The 25,704-nt window shown below is 43.2% G+C and overlaps 1 protein-coding gene across 1 annotated transcript in view; it reads left to right on the top strand.

Annotated features, from left to right (window-relative positions):
* POLR2D (RNA polymerase II subunit D) overlaps positions 1-25,704 on the top strand; it is a 132,194-nt gene that overhangs the window by 22,111 nt on the left and 84,379 nt on the right. Inside the window, exon 2 of the mRNA XM_069213681.1 lies at positions 17,687-17,867. Within this exon, the coding sequence (XP_069069782.1) occupies positions 17,687-17,867 (181 nt within the window). The remainder of the gene's footprint in view (positions 1-17,686; positions 17,868-25,704) is intronic.

The following is a 25,704-nucleotide window of genomic DNA, read 5'->3' as shown; positions in this document are numbered from 1 at the left end:
TCAATTACCCTTAGAGGGCAACACACATCTTTCCACTCAGACAGGAGTCCTACACCATCCTGTTAAGGTTAAGTCAATAAGATCAAATCAGTACCATCAATTTCAGTTTGGAGTCAGTAACTTATACGCACCGTGACCTATGTGGCCATGAATCACCAAACCAGTTTAATAAAGTTCAAACACTTATTGCCCTTTAGATTAACAATGCAAAGATCATGTAAATCCAAATGCAGGACCAAATGATAAGACAGAAATAACACAGGCTGAACAAATCTACGGAAGAATCTTAACCTAGACAGAATGTTTATCATTAAACATTTAAGAACCACCATACAGAATAATATTAACAGATGAATGATAGATACAGAATACATTTAGTTATCACAGATGAATTGTTTACAATCAAATTATATGAAACAGTCAAATTTATAATTTGCCATCCTTAACTATTACTCTAATTTGATAAGCATATTTGGGCTTCATGCAAATAGAAAAGACAAAAATTAATTTGGAAAACATCTGACTATGGTGCTAACCAACAATAGCAGTTAGGTTTTCTAGAGAAAGGAAACTTAAAATCTGAAAGAAGGACAAATGCATATTTACCTCTCCTAAATGGATCAGCAAGCAGCAATGTCTTCATCAGTGGAGCATCTTCTGGTCTTCTTCATTGGACAATGACATATAATAGAGAACAATTCAGTAAAGTTTGGCCTTGATGCATCTGAACTGTCAGAATCGTAGGCAAAGAGCTAAGAAACAGGAACACATTTCACTAGAAGAATAAAAGAATAACTGAACTTACTTAACTTCAGTTTTGCTATATAAAATCCCTAGAAACTAACTAACTAAGCTTCTATTGGTCAGTCTTTGGGGTGGTTTAGGTTAGAGCTTATTGAAACTTCCACGTTCTCAAAAGTATCTTTTCTTCACTTGCTGCATTCATGATTGGCTCATCTTTTCCCACTGTAGTCGCCACTTTCTGCAGTAGAATACAATTGTTGCAGGTTATACGTAGGCAATGAAGCCTATTGTGCCTGGGTACAAAAACTTGAAGAATAAAACATTTCATAATATTTAAACTAATAATCCTTTTAGTACATTTTAATAATCCTTTTTCAGTACACTTAATTATTAATAAACAAAATAGATTTAGATTTTAATTAGACAATCATTTTTCATAATTACACATGTTGTTTATGGTGTCCATAACAGCTACACGTTTTTATTTAATACACAATTTCAGTAAACCTTTTCCTGTTATTTCACACTCTATTTTAATGTCACAATTTTTTATTTATAATGTTTGCACTCCAACAATCCCTCTTCTGACTGTGTTGTCACAAAATATACTTATTAATACTTGTAATAATGGTTGTGAGTCAATCTGAAGTTTAGTTTGTCTGAAATAGCTATTGCTTCTGTTTTCTCCAGGTTTTAGTTTCTCTCAAATCATGAAACTATCTGCGTCTCATTTTTTCTAGTAAAATTTCTTCTCTCCTTTGTTCATTTTTAATCTTTTGTCTTTTTATCTGTATATACAGTTTGTAAAATCCGATTATACGGATGACATATATAACCACAATTTAATAGGGCTTTCAATATTTTTCCCACAATACCGTGTCCAAGATTACCCAGCCAATTTTTCACTTCAGTAACACCTTTGCCAATATTTTCCCATGCCACTGGTTCTTTCAGATCTTTTAAGCCTGAATTTGAATCTGTCAGGTTCTTAATAAAATGTCTAATTCCTTTACTATTGTCAGAAATGTATGTGTACAATGTTTCGCTTTCAGCATCTGGCAGACTCCGCCTTCCTTTGCTAAAAGAATATCTAATGCAAGTTTGTTCTAGAGAACCATAGAGCGAGCGCAGCCATTTCAGTATCCACAAAATTATGCAAGGTGCAGGGAAGCCTGGCAATGGACCCAGCTCAAACCAAAATCCCTAAGCTTCCTCAAACTTCACAAAACTTGTCAAACTGTGCAACCAATGAAATTGACAGTCTGATTAATGAAGCAGAATCCATGTTGAAGAAGAAAAAAAGAGAAGCGCCCTCGGAAAGGGCCGATAAGTGGTTCTCTCCCTCCCTTTTTCAAGGTTAGATTGCCTATTAAGGAGCCCACTGCCCTTAATAGTTATGCCTTGTTGGCCCTGGCGGTTCAGGATGAAGGCACAATTATGAAAGACATGGGAAGCAGTTCTTCACATCTAACCTCAGAATGTGCTTTGTTACACAATGTATTACTCCATGACATCCCTTGTGTAAATCGCTTTGCGCCATTGGAGGTTCTTGATCAATCCCTCGATCCAAGAGGATTTATTTTTAATTCACAATCTGTTGGTGACCAACCTACTGCAGCGCTCTCTAAGGAGGAAATGGTGCCCCTCATAACTGAGAAGAGAAGAAGTGAGGAAGCTGAAACAAATAATGATGGAGGTACTAAATGTCCTTCGACCCACCACCTTGAAGAGGACATCGTACCATTACAAAAGGAAGAGACCATCCCTATTAACGCTAGCTCTTCAAATTTGAGGAATATAAGAAATGGGGACTGCCCTAGCTTGTCTGCTAGTCCTGCCCATGGCGAGAGAGTATTACATGTTAGCCCCATTCCTTCCAGTAAGTCCAAGTATCACATTTGTGTTGCATCTACATCCCGCCCACGTGCGAAAATTGAGTGGGGCTCCACCATTATGCAATCTTCTGTCAAACCCTTTAACAATGGCTACCCAATTTATATGTGTAAGGTACCTCCTCTATCCTCTAATATTCATGAAGACGCTTATCACAAAAAAAAAAATAAGGTGACCCTTTGGATTCGGCATGTTAGACAATGCGGTTCTATTGTTCACTAAGACATAATATCAGCCGTACGTCTTACGGACAAGGCAGGGTGCTGGGACACTGTTAAGCTAATGTGATCTAGCCCCGAGATGGTAAATGGTTTGTTATCCCTGGAGGCACGTAATCCTCTGCGAAATGGTTCAAATATTTGTTTTAAAAGTTGTGGGCCTGAGAATAGTCCCTTGATCAATAAACCCTCCAACACCGGGAGCATTGGTCCACATGTTAAGGGAAGCGGGGACCCTCTTCCAACTGAAACGTTGCAACTTATGTCTTTTAAGAGGGAGCGCATGGATTCGATCATGAAAAGACTTTATGGGACCCGATGTATACAGATGTTCTCCCCCAGTCATTGACTGACTGTATTCTCTTTCTGTTCCCCGGACTGATAAATCATTCTCTGTTGTCGATAATTTACAGTTAGATACTAAACCAGTCTTAGATTGTTCCCTTTCCAGGAAATTTTACCTAGCAATCAAACTAAATATGGCAAAATCCCCTAGGAGCACCACTACTGATTGTATACTGGAGCTCCCTCGGAGTGATCACATGGGAACAGGGCCCTTAACCCCTACATTTATGTTATGGAATGTAGCTGGGATACGAAATAAGCTGTATGATGCTGATTGGGGGCTTTATATTGATAAATTTAATTTCTGTTTGTTTCAGGAAACATGGGCTACTGCAAATGTCTATAGACTGGTATAGCTCGTTCTGTAAGGACGCTATTCCATCTTCTGCTGGAAGAGCAGTTGGGGGGGGGGGGGGGTCTCATCACATGGATAAAAATCTCTGAGATGGGTGAAATCAAGGAGATTCATGTGGATTCAGATGATATATTGGCACTCTCAGTGCAGCTAAACCAGGGTCTTTCGCTTTTGTGTGTCAATATTTATAATAGACCTGGTCCCTCAAACCAAACGTCTAAAACTATCTCTGTTGAATGCTCCCTTGCTGGATTTTCTGGTCTTATTTTATCGCTGTAGCTGGTGATTTTTAATGTGTCCTTGGAGCCGAATTCTCTCCTCTGAGAACGCAGGCAGGGGATTCTAATTGCGGAATTCCTCCCTTTTCATCTTTGACAAAACAGCGCAAATCTAGTATTAGAGCCTTGCAGCTCATCGATGTTATGATAACTCACGGTCTACGCACAGGACACGGACGCTTTCCTTCAGACATGCCAGCTAAACCTTATTTTTTGGGAGGGTCCTATAGCAGCTTGCATGATGTTGTGCTCATTGACGTGAGGATCTGGTAAGTTATCAAAGATCTTAGGGTGGGCACCCTATATATTAGTGACCACTCGCCTATTCTGGTAGCATATGACGGGCGTATTTTCACCAAAGTTGATGTTCAGCAAGTCTGAAGCACACCCCCTGTAGTGGTGTCAAATAAGCGTGCCATAAGATGGAAATCCTTTATAAGCTCCAATGATTTAGCGGTGAAATTGCACGACTTAGTTTCAAACCACCATTTACCTGTTAGCCCCAGTATGCGTACCTCGAATGAGATCTTGGCCTTCCACGAATATAGATGGAGTCGACGCCCATGCGCAATGGAGCCGAAAGGACTTCTTCGAAGAAAAACAACTTGTAACACTCCAAGCCCAACACTAGATGGCGGGATGTGCAAAGCATGTGAATCTGCAGCGTCTCATGCCATGAACAGATGTACACTGCGTAAGTGACATTTTCCATATCTTTTTTTTTTTTTTTTTTTAGATCTAACAGGGAAGAATCGAATTAAAGTAGGAACACAACACAGGTGGTTTAATAAAGTGTGTAAAGATGCTAAGCGCACTCTGTTAAAAGCAATAAAACTAAAAGATAGACCTATGATAACTTCTGCTAGGCACGAGTATACATCTGCAATGAAGACTAGCAAAATCCATGGGGAGGAGAAAACTTAGCAGGAATTATTACTAGCTGCAAAGGATAGCAATTCCAAACGTTTTTGGTCATTGGTGGCTAGTTCCGAGTAACTATTGACCAATTAGTCTGCTAGACTATTTGCAAAAAAAATATTTTCTTATCAGGTCTTGAGTAGGCAAAAGGACTGGATAGAGGAAAATGAAGTCCTTAGCCACTTGCAGGCATGCTTCAGGCAGAAAACAAGCACAGTCGACCAGGCCTTCTGCTTCCTCCTGATCAAGTGGAAGACGGTGGATCTGGATCTCGGGGAAACTTTTTGTTGCCTTTGTCGATCTTAAATCTGCCTTTCATTTGGTCCCTTCCCACAAATTGTGGGAGGTCCTGGACAGAGCCAGAGTTCCAGGACCTCTGCGCAATTTGCTCAAAGAACTGTACACAGAGAACTATGCTAGAATTAGATGGGGAACTAACAAGAGAGATTCCAATATTGAAGGGGATGAGACACGGATGTGTGTTGGCTCCCACACTTTTTTTTACTATTCATAAATGCTTGTATTCCTTATTTATTTGATTGCGTCAATGATGCACCTAAAGTAAGGGGGTTAAGACCCCGTGCTTACTGTTTGTGGACGACACTTTGTTATCGCAAACTGCGCCTGGCCTTGCCAAACTTATTGATCAGTTTACAGAATTTTGCAGGGAGCATGGTTTACAAACAAATGGCATCAAAACCAAATATATGGTTTTTGGTGATCTAAAACATAGAGTAAGGAAACAGATATTGTTGGAGGGTAAAATTTTAGAAAAAGTGCCAGACTTTGATTATTTAGGTGTTAGGTTGAAGGGCTCACATCAATGGTTGGCCCAATTGCTGAAGTGCTCCATGAGTTTGAAACAAAAGTCAGGGGGCATCCTGAGATTTGCTGCCAGAACTCCTAGATTCCCCGTCACTCCTGCAATGGAAATTTACAAAAGTTAAGTTATGGGGGTGTGGGGGGGTCTACTATACAGCGCAGAATTATGGGGCCATAGCAATTTAAAAAGTCTAGAGAGAGCAGAGAATTATTTTGTAAAAGTGCTATTAAAAATACCTGCTAGCTCCCCTACACTGCCTATTCGTATGGACCTAAATTTATATTCAATCTCAGACATAGCTGCTCTAAAACCATTGTTGTACTGGATTAGGATTTGGTTCACGGATATCTTGCGCCCATATAGAGTATGGTTGAGCGCCATGTTAAATGCTCCCTCAGTCAAATAAATTGTGTGGTATAGTTATGTTAAAAATACTCTCTTTAAACTCGGGTTGGGCGCCTATTGGTCACATCCCTCCTGTCTTCCCAAGAATGCTATTCAGATTACAAAGGACGCAAACTGGTTAAACTTGCAAGTAGAAAAGTTAGCAGCGGTCCCCTCTTTTAGTATGACAGTTTTTTATCAGTATGCCATTATGAATTTGAGCACTATATGGACTTGATTACATCTCCCTTAGCACCTGCATTTACATTAGATTTAAAATAGGATTGTTACCGTTACGTGATTTTACTTATAAATGGAACCATTCTGAAAGGCGATACACATTTATGCCCAATAAGTTGTGAGAACACGGAGTGCATTGACCATGTTTTATTTCACTGTCCCGATTACTCTAAGCAGAGGGCTTGTTGGATTTTACCATTATGTCGATCCTTGTGCTTTAGGAAACTTCTTTTGACCGTTAGGATCTACAAAACGAACCCTCAATGGTATGTGGCATGGGCTCTGTCAAAATTCCTAGAGGTAATATGGTGTATTAGAGCAAAAACTGTGAGGGCCGATGCAGAATATTTACTTCTGAAGTCTTAACTTGAGTGTTGACCTTTTGAGTTGTAGTCCGCCACCTATTTTTATTAGAAATTAATTCTGGAATGTGAGGTATTGTAGTAACTATGAGATTTGTTACCTCTGGAGGGATTGTTTTTTACTAATGAGTTTTTAACCATCTTCGTGGTCGTGTACATACCTGATACCTTTATTTTTACTCTTGGATCCTGTTAATGACATACACTACCAACTTGGATTTTCTATTCTACTATTATGTAAAGCATTCTATATATATATATATATATATATATATATATATAATTTTTTTTTTTTAACACTTATTAATAGTGTTTTGTATATTGTGCTTTTATGATTTTATACCAAAATAAACTGAAAAACAAAAAAAATGTAATTGATTTATGCATTGATGGACACAAATGGCCTGTGATATACACAGGTTACTCTGCATCCTATGGACCAAGGGTACTCCTATTATTCTTTATTCATACCCACAAAAGAAATACACAATGTTTTTTTTCCTGGTATCTCCTAATGTACTTTCAAATACACAAATATATAAATACCCAACAGATTTATCAGATCATAATGTAATTGTTTTAGACATTACAGATAATAAACTGAATAGGAAAATAAGTGGATGGTCATTTGAAAGAGCATTGCTTTTTGACTCTGATTATATTAGTCCGATACAGCAATAGATCCCAGACCTTTATACTGTGAATATTTACAGTGCTGAATTGCATATCAGGGGTGTGGACTTTAATAAAATATCTAGCTGTCCATTGGAAAGATTTCTTCTTAAATCTACTTGTTCTGTTAAAAAAAGGAAAGAAAATCTACTTGTCCCTTTGGTGCCATGTAGTACGGCAATAAATTACAGCAGCAATCTCATTACGTAAGAGCTCTTATAATAGCCTCTTTGATTATGCCAGAGCTGATCTTGTAGTAGAACTTAAAAACTAACCATTTTAAGCCCTACTATAGCAATTAACTTATTATCCACCTTTCTACAGACCTACATATTGGGACTAGGGGAAGCAGTAAGTAATTGTTCCAGGGCTGGGAATGCTTTTGAGTCTGTGCAAACCTACTAACTTGCATGTTTTAAGGATTTGTACCAGCTCTTCTCTAATCTTTTCCCATACTGAGAAAGGTTGGAAATTTACTCCTGGCAAGGGCAGAATTAGAAGTTTTCCCAAGGCTGGAAAAAAAGTGTTTAGAGGAAAAGTGGACTTGTAAACGCTGAATGGATTTTCACATGAGCAAATCTACAGATGCATCTTTGCTCGTGCTAAAATACAGTTCACATATATGTTCTAGGAGTACGATTTTCTAGTCTACTTCTGTAAATTCTTGTGAAATCATAAAATCCACTAATTCAAAGACATATAACAAGGGTGCATTTTTAGGGCTTTCTTTAAGAATTTGGCCCTTAATTAGGTCTTGTCTTAACCAAGGCATTTTGCTTTTATTAAAATTCTGTTTCTTTCTCTATCTGTTGGCTGGCCTTACTGTGAGTGATATAATTCGCCTCTTCCACAAGGAACATATTGACACACAAAGTAGTTTTGTTCAAGGCCAGGAACTACTATGCCAATGTGTGCTTTTATGACTAAAAACATATTTTGCTTTTTACCAATGTTTTTTAAAACTGTAGTGCCTGGCAGCTCCCACAACAATAAAGTGTTACAAAATGAATGTCAATACAAGATATGCATTGACAGAACCAATAGACTGACAACCAGGGTTGGATCCGTTGGTTTTGCCAAAGCTTGTTATTTTCATATTTGCCATAACCTTGTTGAAAATGGTTACACTGTTTTTTCCGTTATGAATATTTTTAGGAAATAGTATGCATTAACACATTTTACCGAATTATACTTCAAAGAAATAGTACCTAAAATTCCACATTAATTTAGCAAAACGTTTTCTTCCAACTTCCATTTTTAAAAAAAAACATTTTTCTTTTGAAAGTAATGAATCACCAATATTGCTTATAAGCTTCTGCAGACATTTGCATCTAATCAGAAAGCATTGTGGGAGCATTATACCTAGCCTCATAATGTTACATTTTTTTCAAAGTTTTTTTTATTTTTTTTTATACTGGAACCACTGTCAGTAGTGGAGTGTGACCATACAGCATTTATTTAGAGTGCTCTCTCTAACAATAAAGGTTTTGCATTAATAAGCCATAAATAAAAGTTCAACTAGCATTAACACATGGACACCAATATTACCTCAAGTGCAGACCGTTACCTTCCCTGTAAACTAGCAGCCAAAGGATTGGTGCTACAGGGGTTTGGGCCTACTTGTCCCAAGCACAAAATTAACATGAAAACGTATTGTCCTTGACCCCAACCAATATGTCCTGGGCATCAGACTACAGGAATGCCACACCCCTGGCATATAGTATGGCATGCTTTTAAAGTTGCAGTTTTGCTGGATCACTCTTTACTATATAATTTTAAATAAATAAAGGAAATTGAATGAATGTTTTTGCTTGACAAGCTTTATTATCAATTAGCTAAATTAAAGAGGAGTATACATATTTATGCCATTTCAAGAAAAGATCTCATTGAGCAGCAGTTACAAAACCAGATAGTGGCATTAAAAGCAGGAATTCGGAGTTATTATATTAAAGGAGAAGCACGACAATATGCAGTTATTAGGAGCCAGAATTATAAATGTAGTGATACTATTGGTAAAGTGACAGGCATTTGTCTAAAGTTTTGACATACATGGATGCATCACTATAGTGACAACCTTACCAGATATAGCAACTGAAGCTATAGAATTTGAGGCAAGCAAATTTGGTCTCCTATTAGGAAATCTCTTGAATTGAAGCAAAACACGCACACATTGACCAATAGCTACCTTAAGCTACACAGTACTCAGAGTTCATAACACCTTATATTTAGGTGTAAACATTGTTACTCCCACTTTTTACTGGTCAGTGTGTTTAGACTGTAGTGCACTGGGATCCTGTTAAACAGGTGCCCAGTGTCTGTGCTCTCTCCTCTAAATGTGGTTGCTGGTAAACGTTTACACACCACAATTGGCATACTGATGCACTCATGTAAGTCCCTAGTATTTGGTACTTAGGTACCCAGGGCGTTGGTACACCATGGGTCTCCCATGGGCTACAACATGTATTATGCCACACATGGGACCCCATTTAAAACTGTCTGCAGATCTGCCGTTGTAACCTGCGTGAAATGGTGCATGCACCTTTCACTTCAGTTACAAGGCTTGCCTTCTAACGTGGTCACTGCACCTGGATACTAAGTCACCAGTCTGGTAGGCCCTTCAGCCCAAGGGCAGGGTGCATGTCCTCAAGTCTGAGGAACCCCTACATGATGAGCAGGGTACCCCTGCAAAACCCCAGACTCCATTCCCTGGCCTTTCTAAGTGCGGGGAAGCCATCTTAAGGCATGTAGTGGACACTAGTCAGCACGAGTGGTCCAACTACATCATGGCTTCTCCAAACCTAGGCATGTTTGGATGGTCCCATGTTCTCTAGGGGTTCCTTGGAGGATCCTCCAGTTCTGCCTGTGCAGCCTTACAGGGTCTGGCTGGGGTCGGCAGAAGCTGACAGACACTGTTCTTCCTTCCTGCTGATGAGTTTAACTCAAGCAGGCGAAGGAAGAACAAAGGATTTCTTGCACCTTTCCCTTTGAAATAGGGATCTCTGGACTGGGGTGGGGTGGCATGAGTGCCCCCAGACTGCTTTGAAGGGCACAGTTTGTGCCCTCCTTGCATAATTTGGTTAACAGCAGCTAAGGAACCCCCGGTTTCTACTCTGGCGCGAAACAATACAAAGGACAAGGGAGTGACACCCCCCCCCCCCCCCCCCTTTTTTTTTTTTTTTTGCCCAGCTCCTTCCCTAGGGAGGTGCACAAAGCTCTACCAGGTGGCTGGTTGATTTTGCCTTCTTGGAAACAAGGTGGGCAAAGGCCACCTGGGAGCATCTGACTGGTAAGGCCTGGTAGATACTGTCCCTGACCCCCTCTGATAGGTGGGTCACTATAGAGAGTGACCAACACCCTTTTAGGGTGATGCAAGTGCTCCCCCGGGTATGGGATCCTCAGATTCATTAGAGTCAAGATTCTTCATGGAACTCTCTGCTAGACGTCTTCTGCTCCTGGTCTCTGGAACAGCTGCTGGTCTGCTTTTGGAACTGAAACAAGACTCTATCCAGTTGGGAGGGCTCCCACTGCAACATTCTTTCTTCAGCTCTTGCAAGATTTCGGCAACACCCATGGCTGTGCATCCTTCAGGGTCACAGGGACTCTGTCTGCATTCAATAAGCAAGAAGGAATCTCCCTTGGAGTGAAGGAGTCGCTCCCCTGCATCCGCAGGCACCTGAAGACTACAACGACCGCCTGGTGGATCTGCTGTCCCACGGGCAGTAAAAAGGCTCTGCTCACAGGTTGTGGTTCTGTGGCCCTCTCCGGGGCCATCTTGTCTTTTGACCAACTTGGGAGACAGTGGTCCCTTGGTGTGGCTCCTGGAACGGAACCCCTGTGCACTGTGACCGTTGATCTTGCCAAGGCTTCCTCCAAGAAATCTTCGAGCTCCAAGAAGCCCCAGCACTCTGCAACTCCAAGGTCCACTTTCACACTGCAGCTCCTGCGGCGTGGGGCTCCTACTTTGTTGTGCTGCTGAGGCCTCCCTGCGACTCCCTGTGCCTGCTACTCCCTGTGCCTGCTACCAGTGGGTCACTTGTTGGGGATCCTCGGACTCTGCCTGGCTTTCCTTTGTGCTGAAGAACTGCCCTGACTCCCCTCTAAGAGTCCAGTCACTAGGACCTTGCTGGTCCTCAAGAACCTGCAATTTTTCTTGCATCAACCATTTGCATTTGCCAAGGCTTGTTCATGGTCCTGCTGGCAACTGACTCTCCTGCAATCCAGCGACCAACAGGGGACAGCTCGTGGGTAACTCCAAGGAGCTCCTGCATCCCCCTGGACTCTTTATCTGGACTTCTTCTTACCTGTCTAAAGAACAAATTGGGGTGAAAATCATAATCCCACAGAGCATCTGGTTTTATGGAGAAATCAACCTGGAGAGAAAAGCTTTCTAATGGTACTTGCTACTTAACATGCTACAAATAGGCCTGTCAGTGTATCTGACCTTTCTCATCTTACATTATTAAAGAATAGTTAGAATAAATATATATGAAAGTATTATAGGACTGGAGGGGGGGCTGGAGCTGGAATGGCTGGGAGGCGGTACAAGATCGAGACACCTGTGAGGATCGGATGGCGGAACCACCTGGGTGCAAAGAGACGAAGCGGCCACCGCCGCCGGAGGAGAGAGAGAAGAGAAGGTGCAAGGTCCTGCGCTGCAGGCGGATCCCGGAGCCCGCAGCTGGGGCTGGACGGTCGGTGCCCAACAATAGACGCGGTGGGGCTTGGCTAGCTTGAATATCGGAGAGGCCTCTGTGACTCACTCGCAAGCGGAGTGGCATCTGTAGCATGGCTCAGTCGACCGGTGAGGACGCGCTGTCAGGCCCTGAGCATCGGCGGGGCAGTGCAGAGGGTGCACGGAAAGTCTCTGACACCATGAAGACAGAGGCTGCTAAGGGTGCTGGCCCCTTTGATGAATCTGATAACGTGCGGGGCCTGGTCCGCATGGTGTATCAAGGTTATATGGCCACCACATGTTTACGGGTTTGAAAACACACAGGCCCAGGCATGGCGCGCTCGAACTGTGAGCTTTACAAGCAAGCCATGACCCCTGGTTTGTAGTGAAGATGTAGGCTGGGGCCCCAGCTATCCCAGCAGCAGGAATGGGGAAATCTGATGCCAAACAAGCAAAAATTCAATTTAGAACTAAGAAAGTGCCCATGTTGCAACTAAACATTATGGACAATGACACACCTGCACAGCCAACACTGGGGTAAACCTCCGAGATGTGAGAAATGAAATCCCTCCTGCTCCCAATGCAATCTAGCCTCTCTCCTATAGACACCAAGATGGACAACATGACTGCCAGACTAGATGTGCCCAATAAGCTGGAGAGGCAAGCCAGACTCATAACGGAGGCTGAGCAGCGAATTTCAAACGTGGAAGACTCAGTGCAAGCTAAAAGTGAGCAGCTACTGCAAATGGACAAAATCTTACAGATCACTGCCCGATCGTAGCGCGTCTGCTAAACTATAGGGAAGGACAACGCTACGACTAGGTTGTGAAATGCACCCTTTGAAATTTGAAGCCAATGAGATATAGATCGACTGTTTTTACGATGGCAGTGCAGGAAGCTAGGAAAAAAATACACCACCGTCAAGCAGAAACTAAAGCAGGCTAAGATCCCATAGACAACGCTATATCCAGCCCGCCTCAAAATTAGGCACGAAGGAAAGGACATAATTTTTACTACGCCACAAAAGGCCAGTGAATACTTGAAGCATGAATGTGAGAGAGTTGCTGCGGCCCGCCTCGACCCTGTCAGATCAGGACTAACCTTGAGGGGCATTAGAGACACATACTGCACCAACGACATGGGGAGACTCGAGAATGAGGTACAAGGAGAAGAACTGCACTTACGGGTCCCCCATCAGCTAATAACTGTCGCTTGTGGAGGAAATGGACATAACACAACATACTGGCGATCATAGCTCGCTAGCCTGAGGTGGCTTCCAATGGGCTTCACATAGGTTGACCGGGCAGCCTCTCTTTTTAGAAAGGTTCACATGCGGCCCTCTGAAGGCCCCCAATGTGAAATACCCCAACACTCTTAGTGCATCAATTTTTAAAGTTGGTAGTTCCCTATTGGGATTTTAAGGGGAGGGTCATACCTGATGGAATTGGGCTGTCATTGTGGGAGGAGGGAGGGAAGGATAGTTTCACTGTTACCCACTACTACATGACAGGTATTCCAACTATCCACATCAGGTGTACGGAACAACCTATGCGCACAGACCTCATCAGAAGCCCCCCGCTCCAGTTAATGCCAATAGATGACGGAAGGTAAAACGGAAACCTGGCCTCGGTGGTCTGCCCACACGCTAAACTGCCTTACATTGAATGTGCGGGGAGTGGGAGACCCACGTAAGAAAAGACACTTAATAGCATACTTCGAGAGACCTAATACACATCTCGCAGTGCTGTATTCATTTTGCGCCTGGCGCACAGGTCACATTTGCGACATGATGGGCCTCATATAGACAATATCCTACCTACTCCTCTTATTCCTGGGGCACAGCAATCCTAATACGTAAGGGCACCCCACAGCTCCCGCAGGGGGCTAGAAATGAGCCACAGGGGAGATACACTATCGTCGGGGGCAGACTAGTGTAGCGATCCATCACAATAGTAAACTGCTATGTGCCAAATATTGATGACCTCTCATTTTTCGATAATGTCTGGAACCAAGTGGTAGATAAAGGGTCACAATATTTATTATGGAGAGGAGACTTTAACCTAGCCGTGGACCCTCCTCATGGATAGAGGGCCTGGGGCAGTATTTGACCGCAGGAGAGCGACGGAGCACTTGTGCAATGAAATAGATGCCTATGACGTGGTGGGTTGCTGCCACTGGCTGCACCCTCATGATATAGAGGGCACATTTACTCCACTGTACACTCCAACTGGTCTAGGCTGGATTACTAGTTAATGTCCCAGTCTTTGGCACCTTCGATACCAGAAGTCGCACATTTGGCTCACACTTTCTCTGACCACTCTCCAATCAACCTCAAACTAGCACTGCCAGCTGTTGCGTCCCCACTCGTCATCTAGAGGCTATCTCCAAACATGCTGTTAAAGGGGCAGTTCCCTGAGGGGACTTTTGAAGGAGATAGTGGAGATTTTCCTTAGGAATAAGGGCACAATGTCCAAGGTGAGGATGATATGGGAGGCCTGCAAAGTTATTCTGAGAGGTAGCTGCCTAGTTAAGGGCATGGGACTCCTCTGTGCTATCCAGTCCACCCTCATGCACATGGAAACAGAAATTAAGCATCTGGAAGATGCGCTAGCGGCAATGCATACTGCTGACTGGGCTCGGCAGGTGCTGTAGGCATTGACGGACTATCAGGAGACGGCGGAGTGGGCGATCTTATTTAGGGGAAAATATGCATTGGTGCGGTCCTGTGGGGAGCGGGAGAGACCAGGAAAGGCACTAGCAAATGCCATTCGCGTGACACACCCACCAGACAACACTATATTGGAGATCCTTGATCCATCAGGCCATACACTTAAGGACACCCCAGATATACTCCAGACATTTGTGGTATACTTTGAACAATTGTACTCCACTAGAACAACCCCCTCCTGGACACAGATAGCTATCTAGAGAATGTAGCACTGGCTTGGCTGAGTGACTCACCGAGAGACTTCCTTGCGGCTCCCATAGAGCAAGACGAGATACGAGAAGCAATTAGTCAATTACAACCACAACCTGGCATGGCTCCGATTTCTACAAAACCTATGTGCCCATACTAGTCCCGTGACTGCAAGAGGTTTACAATGAGGATAAAAGGGAAGAGATTCACCCCGAGAGAGGCCCTGATTTATCACATTGCTAAAGCAGCTTCCAAATGTGAATCATATCTCCCATTGTCACTGATCAATAGCGACAATAAGATACTGGTGAAAGTACTGGTTAATTGGCGAAGTTTATTAATGACATTTCTAGTCCGGCCAGATCAATCTGGGTTCGTGCCGGGTAGGTCCACTTCGCATAATCTGCGTACATTCTTCGCGCTGCAGCAGTGCATAGACCCTGAGCTCCATACAGCAGCGATATTCCTGGATGCCACAAAGACCTTTGACTCCCTGGAATGGGATTACTTAATGATCGTACTGAGATGCATGGGGCTCCCGCCTGCATATACAGACTGGATTGCACTATTATTTACAAACCCAGTGGCAACCTTGCAGATCAATGGAACCTGCTTGACTGTCTTCCGGATAGCGTGGGGGACCAGGCAGGGATGTCCGCTGTCACTGCTGCTGTTTGCAATCGTGGTAGAGCCTTTATGAAGCTGAAGAAGCTTGGCAGCCAATCACCTGGCTGTCCGGATGCCTGGCAGACATATACTGGTCTCATTGTATGCAGACGATGTAACACTATACCTTAGAAATCCAGCGGAGGACTTTAACCCCATACTGCGGGAATTTTGTAACATTCGGTCACATGTCCGATGTATACAAACTGGGGGAAACCACACATTTTCCTTTTAACTGTAAACTTGCCCGGGTTACGATCTGAGTTTCGCCTCCAATGGATAGACACGAACGTTAGCTACTTGGGTATAGAACTCACCAGAGATAAGGAAGAATTAATGTGATCAAACTATGGGGCAGCGCTGGACAGTATACAGATAAGCGTCATGCTGGATTTCCCTGCCCATTTCGATGGCAGGCCTCCTAGCGTTTCCGCAGGCCAATATACTGTTTCCGCTGACTGAGCATTTCTTTAAACTGTTAAGGACCCAAATGATTAGGTTGGCCTGGGCGGGTAAGCAGCCACGTTTGAGATGGGAGGTCCTCGCCCAGCCATTCTTCGGAGGACGCTTTGAAGCCCCTGATCTGGAGCTCTGTAACATCTGCGCACAGGCACACTTTGCGCATTACTGGTACAAGCCACCCCCTCTACATGACACATCTAGCGTTGGAGCAAGGGTACATGGCACTGACTTGAATTTCACCGCTACACTTGGTCTCTACAGGCAGGTGCAGCAAGAGCAACCAATGATAAGTGGAGGGTCACGGGAGGGATGGAACGAGGAACTGCAGATACAGCTCTCGGACGACCAATGGGAATACTGCTGTCAGCAGACTGGCAGGATTTCTGCCAGTAGCAGGTTAAGAATTATATACTATAAATTCCTACACAGATTATACTACACGGCCACCAAGCTCCATAAATTATGGTATACGGCCAGACACAAAGTGCGCAAGATGTGTGGATGGAGGACGTGGGGTTCCTACACCTGGCCTGCCTGTACCCACCCCGCCAATAATACGGTACTGGGGGTACGTCGAGCAGGCACTGACCCTCATGATTTCCACACAATTAGTTCTCACACCATAGATAGCCCTGCTGGGATACACAGAAGACTTAGAGGGTACACACCGTAGACACACCGGTCTAGGTCTCTTACTGGCAAAACAGAGTAGGATGCAGATGGGGGAGAGGGAGGGTGCCTAAATTTAAGGAATGGCTAACAGACTTGATATACTGTAAGGATCAGCTGGAGGTTTATGCAGAGTTGGAGCCCTCCACCTCACACCCTATGGATATATGGGAGCCTTTACACACGTACTTACTCCAAATCCCAGATGAACCAATATCCGCATCACTTATAACTGGGCAGTAGTAAAATAGTGTAATTACGCTGGAACATACGTAATGGGAGAAAAGGGCAGAGGGGCGATGCACATTGTCGATGGACATGCTAATCAATACATGTGGGTGCAGCTATATGCAAATCAGAAGCAAGATGGTGTTTGTGGGATGTTAAGTTGGACTTTTGCTTTGAAGTGCCTGTTACTGCTATCACTGTATTCATAGCAAACTCAATAAATAAATATAAAAAAAGTTTTAAAAAGTTGGTATTGTTGGTAAAATTATGTAAAATACGTCAAGAATGTTTAAAGGGCAGTTAAAAATCTGCTCTAAATTGACAAAAGATAATGAATAACCTTATGTAAACACAGTAAATTGGTGACCTCAACGTTTAAATTTTTTTTAAAAAAACAATTACTGTAATAGTGTGTGAAAAGATGGTATTCGATTACCCAATTATTGTGAACTAAAAAAATACATGAAAATGGCAACATTTTGGACCTAATTATAAGATAGTCGTCGAAACGAAAGTACCCAGTATTTCACAGCCTCAAAAGTCTAATTCCGTCTCAAGTTTCTCGTTTCCGTTAGATATCTTGGGGTGGTTTCTCTATTAAGTTACATGATGATAATGATTAATTTCCCTTTTACAATATTTGTTTCCTTTCTCCATGTAGTCAAATTTTTAACACCACATTTTTGTTTCATAGTTGTCTGTGCTTTATGGAGTTTCACTTTTATACTGTTTCTCTATGCTGTCTGAGTGTGAAAGTTCTTCTATTTCAGTCTCTTCTTTACCCTCTTTTAAACATTTGTGTTATCCCACTACTAGCCAGTAATTCATATTTTCTTTCAGAGTTTGAGAATGCAGAAACTCTTCTGAATTCCGAGGTGCACATGCTGTTGGAGCATCGCAAGCAGCAGAATGAGAGTGCAGAGGATGAGCAGGAACTCTCAGAAGTGTTCATGAAAACCTTAAACTATACTGCTCGTTTCAGCCGCTTTAAAAATCGAGAGACCATTGCCAGTGTGCGCAGGTCAGTCTGAGTCAAAGAATATATTGCAACAAGTTCTTCTCAGTTCAAGATACTTCATTTGGGGGTTGCTGTTGTGAATTTTGTAGGTGTGGTCTTTAGTAGAGGTGTAAATAAGGACTTTTGCAGATGATATCATAGGAGATTAATCAATTGGTATCAGAGGAGAATGAGTAGGGGCAGGTTGTGCTACTGGAGTGATTGAGTGTGTGTTCCTTTTGTCTTTAAGTCAGATCCTCCTCTTTTCAGAGGAATTTCCACTTTTTCTTGCATCATGAGCGTGGCTTCTGCAGTGAATATGATAGGAGTGAAAGCTTCTGTATCTGATGCCCAAGCATATGATTTCTAATTCTGTTGTCACAGGAATAATCATTGTATAGGTGTCACTAGGGCAACTTAAGCTGTGCTAGCTATTTGGGCTTAGGGAGAATGTATGTGCTTAATTGGGTGGTGTTAGACATCTACTTCTACAGTCCAAGGTTGTTAGGCATTTTCTCTGGTGGATCCTTACATCTGTATATCGGACACCCCCAAAGAAGGGAGTCGAAGCTTAATCAATAAACAGTAAAGTTGTTTAGGGTTTGGAACTCCGATAAAACAAGTAATTATTTCTGCTGAGCTCCACATCAGTCAGAGCAGTTTCTCAAAAACATTTGTTCTTTCATTTATAGCTAGCAAAGTATAGTAGTTCACAACTGTGAACAGATACACCCTACCCAATGGTCCTAGCATATGTGGGGGCTAAGATACCACTTCAAACAATGTTGTGATATTACTATTATGTATTAAATGCACAGATACAAACCAAAACGCATAAGAACAATGCAATTGTGAAGAAGAGACAGTCTGGAGGAGGCATTAGGGCCAGATGATTGATCATAGACAGCCTTTTTTTTTAAAGCACCAAAATTGTAAATTGTATGTTAAAGGGCATTTCATTTCAGGTTTCAGGTCAAAGTAGTCAAAAAGAGTGTACTACAGCCCATGTTTTCTTGCAGCATGTGTCCCTGAATAAGAGGACTGTGCTAGAGTGAAGAGCCCTTCCTGGGCAAAAGGAGGGAAACCAATTGTGTTATGAAGAAGGGCCCTCTCTTGTAATGGGCACTGTGCTCATTTCAGGGTGATTCTTTTGTTCACCTCTAGACATTTTTATGTCTCTCTGGCAGCTGAGACATGGTCAGATTTCTATAAACAAATCATACTTCTAACAGCCATTATTTGTAGTCCATGTACCTTCCTTAAAGTGCAGATGGAGCGTCTATTATTATAGATAAAATTATAGTTTTAAATGTATGTGACAGGATACATGCAGCAACTTGAGAAAAAGACACTTTTTTTTTTTTTAGTATTTCAAGTATATCAAAGTTTCTTGGGTTGGTCAGAAGTCCAGAGATTCCCTTTGCCACCAAGTATAATAACCTCTGTTTTATCTATATCTAACTTTAGAAAATTCTTGGTCATTCGATATTGGATTCCCAGGAAGACAGTCTTTGAGTTTATTGATGGCATTTGTCAGCCATGATCAAATTGCAGCAAGAACTACTGTGTATCATCACCATATGAGTAAGTCTCAGAGCTGTAGGATGGTATCAAGGTGCTGAGAGACTTCCTGTCCTTGTTTGGCTGCTTCAACAGCCCTTTCTTAGAGCCGTTCTTGGGAGCTGGTGTAGACTTGACCTGTTCAGGCATGATTGATACTGAGCACTTGCTGTGATATCAAGAGGCTGAACATAAGTTAAATATAATGGGAGATAAGGCTGATCCCTGGTGCTATGTAAGACACTAATCTTAGGTGAATACAATGAGCCAATTCTTACAGATTGAAATCGTACAGCTAAAAAAAAAAAGAGAACCAGGAGAGGGTATTACTACTTAATCCTGTGACAAAGGCTGTGGGGAGATGTAGTTGTAGATTCCCTATGCAAATACCTTCATTCAGTCAAGTCTAAAACTGCTTCTAGTATAACTTCAGTCCCATGCTTTGCCTCAATTGTTTACAATGTAAATTACATTATAATTAAAGTAGAATGGGATCTTGTGACCAGTGTTAACCTCTGAGAACTTGGAAACTCTGCTCTTTATTCGTAAGGATTTAGTCTTAATATCTCCAAGAAAGTTAGCTAAATGAAACCCAACAATGTGTCAAGTTGTGCATAGTTTTGTTTCAATCGTAGGACCAAGAAGTTGAAGTTATTTAAAGACTTCTCTACCACAGCTGTTTGTGAAGCAGATATTCCATAGAAATCATCAAATGTGCCACTATTAAACTAGGAGAGGCAACTCAGTGGGTTTGAACTGGAGGTGTTGTCCTAGTTATAAGTAGTGTTTTTTTTGGCTGCTGAAAGCCTAGGTTCCAAAATTAAATGCCTCTTACCCGTTGAAACAGTTGCCAAAGATCTGATGTTGGAGTCACTTGATGCAGTTTAAGAAGTGCAGTTATTGGCGATACAGGTTTCAGCGGCGTGTGCTAATTCAGAGAGACTACAGTTGCCAAAGATGATTAACAACTTTTACGTCTGTCCCACAGTGAGTACAAAGCTGCTCAGGACTTTACTCCAAACTGTCTGGCAGCTGTTGCATTTGTTTGTTACTTGGGCACCCAGTGGTCCTGGGTCACCTTCTGAACCCACAGGTTTCCCAATTGACAGTGGGTAACAGAACGTTTAGGATACCAAACCGCGATATCTTTGTAAAACGCAAGTGCTAGATGAACAAGTTACTTACTTTTAGTAACACCTTATCTGGTAGAAACTTTATCTAGCCACCGATTCCTTACCTTTAGAATATTCCCCAGGCATCAGACTGGATCTGGAAAGTCTTTAGCAGTACCTCTGTGCGTCGGCAGGTGGCGCAGATCAGCTCTGAGCTCTAAACCACTGGATTGCTGTTTGCAGTTTTTATATAGACACCACACCAGTGCTCTGGTGCAGTTTCTTTGTGTGACTATTTATTTCCAAGCCAGAAGCACAGAGCCATGTCAGAAGGTTGATTGACCAGTTTGCAGATACCAATGACTTACAATTACATTTTTAGTTGGAGGAACTGGTTCGCAGAACTTCCTGGATGGGGTGGTCAGTAAGAAATCTGCAGCTAGATAGACTTTTCCAGATAAGGCATTACCAAAGTTAAGTAACTTGTTCATCATATAGAGACTTGGAGCCACAGCTTACATTTTAATTGATACCCACATAATACCTCCCTGGAGGAGGAACTATGAACCTGCTCAGTCCAAAATGTCCTGATGGCTTAAGGGGCAAAGTCCCATCACGATGGACTTTGCTGTCAATACAACAGTGCTTAGCAAACGTGTGCAAGGATGCCCATGTCATAGCCTGACAGATGTCCAGGACAGAAACTCAAAGAGCTAATGTAGTAATTGCAGCTTTGACTCTGGTGGACTGAGCCCATAAACCCTCAGGGGGTTGCTTCTTGGCTAATGCCTTTCAGATACTAATGCAGAGTACAATATGTATGATTAACAAAAGGTTTGGGAGGAAATGTGCTGAACTCCTTTTAGAAAATTTGTACCAGCAGGTGACCTAAATAGGGAGGGTTAGTCTGGCAACCACAAGAAATTTGAGATGGTAGAAAGATAGCCATGTATTTTGTCAGCGCACCAAGCAACAAACTTGTCTCAATGGCAGGCATATAAATTTTTTTGGTCGATGGATTCATTGCTGCCAAGATGATCTCACATACTTTTGGAGGGAGTTGAACACTCTCAACTGCCACCACTCCGTCTCCAAGCATGAAAGCGAAGCATGCACAGGTTCAGGTGTAGGACTGCTGCCTTGTTGCTGTGACATGAGATAATCCCAAAAGGCAATCTGATTGGATTTGGGATACCATACACTCCTTGCCCAGTCCAGAGGCACAAGGATGACTTGGGCCCGGTCTGCTGTGATTTTCTTCAGCAATGTGGGCTGAAGTGGTGCCTGCAGAAAGGCATATACAGAAGTTCTGAGTCTCACTTGAGACGAAATGCGTCTCTGAGCAAATGTTGCAGTGGAAACGCCAACGCACAGAAGTACTGACAATGCACGTTAACAGCAGCAGCAAGTAGATCTAAGCAAGGCTCTCTTCAGTCACTCGAGATCTTGCATCCTCTCCAGAGGGAGACACTATTCATGGCCTGCAAGGCGCCAACAGCCAAGTTTGTCACCACTGGCTTTCAGAGAGCATGTCAGGTGTTGTACAACCAGGAAACGGTCCTGACATTCCAGCCTTGTCCAGAGGCACAGCGCCTCTTGGCACAAGGTCCACAACCTCACTCTATCCTGTTTTTTGCAGTACCACATGGCAGTAGTGTTGTCAATGAACACCTAAACCAGCTTATGATGGATGGATATCAATGCCAATCAAATAGCTCTCAACTCAGAGTTGCTGTGGAGCTGAAACTCCACCGGAGACCAGAATCCTCTTATCTCCGCATCTCCCAAATGACCACCCCAACTCAGGAGTGACTGATCTGGCACCATTGTGAGCTCTGGGGGGGAAATGGAGAGGTGGGGGGGGGTCCAATGGTAACCCATTTGCGGTTTGTCAGCCAGAACCAGTATCTGCCATCAAGAGCACTTCACTAGCAGGATCAGGCCTAACCCTCTCAGAGCCAGTCTCACTGAAATCCAGGATTGAAGCTGAAACATTGGGATCGTAACCCGAAATCCCATATTCGCCCCTTCAGAGGATGGGTGTGGAACTACACTATGACTCGAATGACTGATGAAAGGGAGCATCTGAGAGGGAGTTTGATATGACTTCAGCACATTTATAGTGAACTCCAGCGAGTGCAGGATGTCTGATGTAGTCTAGAGGTGGGAGATGACTGCCTGGGGCAAGATCACTTTCAACAGCCAGTAGTTGAGGTAGGTGAAGACTGGAACCCCTGACCTCTGCAGATAGGCTGTAACCACAACCACCTCCATCAGTTTCATGGACATCCGCAGGACACGGATAAGGCCAAAAGGCAGCACAGTGAACTGAAAAAACTTGTGGTCCACTGTGAACTGCAGGTAACATCTGTAGGCCTGCTGGACAAGGATGTACAAATAAGCGACCTGCTGGTCCAATGCTACCATTTAGTCTCAAGGGCCTAGGGCAGACCTGAGACAGTGTGAGGATTTTGAACGTCACCTTTTTCAAGAAGTAGTTGAGCGGGTGCATATCTAGTATAGGACAGAGGCCTCCTTCCTTTTTTGGCACTAGGAAACTTATAATAGCAACCACAATCTACTACTGATGTTGGTACTCTCTCAATGGCTTCTTTGGCCAAACCGGCCTGTACTTCCTGATGTAGCAAGTAGAGCTGTTCCTCCTTTAGCCAATCTGGGGATGGTTTCAGGGCTGATGGGGTTTCTTTGAATGGCAGGGTGTAATCTCACCATACAATTTAGAGCATCCACTTGTCTGAAGTTACAGCTTGGTAGTGGGGCATGTTGTGTCTGATCCTACTGCCACCTGGTTGCCCATCATGCTTCGAGAACACATTAAATAGGTTTGGAGGCTAGTGCTGCTCCAAGGGTGTTGGACTGATCAGATCTTTGGCCTGGGGTTCCACGAAAATGGCAGGAGCCACTTTCTCGGCAGCGAAAGGACTGGCCAGTCTGCTGGCTGGAAATGGAGGCAGCTAGTAGCCCCTACCGCAGCCACAGAAGGAATGAAATGCAGAGTGTGGGGCCATGGTGAGTTCCAGTGAGCAGACTTTTGCCTGCTTTCCTTGAAGCAATGGGGCACTGAATTGACCTTGTTGCTGAATAGACTAGTTCTGTCGAAGGGCACAGCCTTTGGAGATATGTTTTATGTTATGGTTTGTTATTTGTTAACATATAAAATGTTATATTTTTATTTTATATGTCGTGGTGTGTGTGTGTTGAATGGCATAACTAATCATCCATAAGGGTACCAGGTACTGGAGCAGGTGCGTAGGCATAAGACGAAGGATGTTTGATGTCAGACCTCACAGAATTATTCAAAGAGCCAGGTCTTCAACTTCTTGTAGAATTCAAGAAGTGAGGAGGAGGCGGCCTTGATGTGTTGAGGGAGATAGTTCCAGATCTTGATTGTAATGTAGTAGAATGCTTGACCTCCTGTTTTACTTTTGTGGATATTGGGGAGGGGTATGGGGGTGGTTTAGTTTGATAACCGTAGGTGTCGGATGGAGTAGGGGAGGTTGGTGAAAATGTAGGCAGTTACATAGGTTTGTTGGTCCAATGTTGTGCAGTAGTTTGTAAATGTACTTGAGGAGTTTGAATTGGCTGTGTTTCTCGGTGGAGAGCCAGTGGAGCTCTTTAAGTCTTGCTGTGGCATTCTGGATTGTCCACAGTCTGTGTAGGATGTGGTTGGAGATCCTTGCGTAGAGTGCGTTGCCATAGTTTAACCTGCTTGTGATGAGGGCTTGCTTAATGGTGCTTCTGGTGTCCAGGGGTAGCCATTTAGATATTTGAGGAGCATGTGGAAGCAGGAAGAGTTTGAGTCCATTAACCTGCGCTGTCATGTTGAGCTTGTTGTCCCATGTTATTTCTGGGTTTGTTTGCATGGTCAATTGGTGTGGGTGTCGGTCCAAGCTTTGATGGCCATCAGGTGGAGTCCAAAGGAGAGTTCTAGTTCCCAAAGATCGGCAATTCGGTCTTGTCAGAGTTGAGTTTTAGGTAATTTGATCTCATGCAGTTTGCTACATTGGACATGAAGTTGGTTCTTGTAGTGGGGGACTTGTTGGCCAAAGAGAGGTTGTTAGTTGGGTGTCATTGGTGTAGGATATAGTGGTGATACTTGGGATCTAATGTTGTTGGCTAGTAGTCCTGTAGATGATCAATGGGTGGTAACTGAGAGATGAACCTCAAGATACTGCGCAGATCAGATTCTTGGATTCGGATGTGTAGGATGGTCATCTGACTTGCTGCATTCTTTCTGTGGGGAAGGAGCCTATCCAGTTCAAGGCTGGTCCTTGGAGGGCTATGTCACGCTGTCTTCTGACAAGGGGTAGTGGGAGACTGTATCGAGGTCAAGTAAGAGGTGGGCTGTGGTTTCTCTGTGGTTCAGTATGTTTGGATGTTGTCTAAAGCTGTGATGAGTGCAGTTTCAGTGCCATTATTGCTCCAAAATCCTGATTGGGTATAGTTTAGGAGGTCATAAGGTTCAAGGTGGATGGTGGCCTTCTCCATCACTTTGGCTGGATATGGGAGCATAGAGATGAGGAAGATGTTTTTCAGCTCACTTTGGCTGGCCGATGTTTTTGAGGAAGGAGTTGACTACTGCTGCATGCTTCTAGTTTTCTGGGAAGGTGGTGGATTTGATTGGAGTGTTGATGATTAACGTGAGAGTGGGGGTGTTGCTGATTATTGATCCTCCCTTATTATAGATGTGATTGGGACATGTGTCCGTCGGGGCCATGGAGTGTACCGTATGCATGGTTTCTGTAATGTCTTAGGTTAGTGTTTTCCATTCAGTCAGCTGTCATTCTTGGCTGGGGGTGGTCATGTTGTTGATGAGATCTTAGGGGTCTGGTTTTTTGAAGTTGCTGTTGATCCTTGCTATTTTGCTGAAGAAGTTGTTGCAAAGTTACTGTGATGGGCTTATGGTGCTGTATGCAACCTTGGGGATGGTGAATTCTTTGAGAATTGAGAAGCGCTCCTTTGAGTTGTTGGAGCTTGCCTTTAAAGGTTAGGTTAGTGCCCATTTTTTTGGAGTGTCTCAGAAGTTGGTTGTAGCTTCTGAGTGCAGCCCTGTAGGTGGTTCTGGCATTGGAATCGTGGCTGGTTCCTCATTTTTTTCTAGTTCCTTGCAGTAGTGTTTAGATTCTTGTAGGTCATTGTAGGAAATTGCCTGGTGCAACTTTGATTAA

The sequence above is a fragment of the Pleurodeles waltl genome, chromosome 11 (genome assembly GCF_031143425.1).
Source record: "Pleurodeles waltl isolate 20211129_DDA chromosome 11, aPleWal1.hap1.20221129, whole genome shotgun sequence".
Classification (NCBI taxonomy): domain Eukaryota; kingdom Metazoa; phylum Chordata; class Amphibia; order Caudata; family Salamandridae; genus Pleurodeles; species Pleurodeles waltl.
Note: the sequence above shows the minus strand (reverse complement) of the source record. Positions and strands in the feature narration are given on the sequence as shown.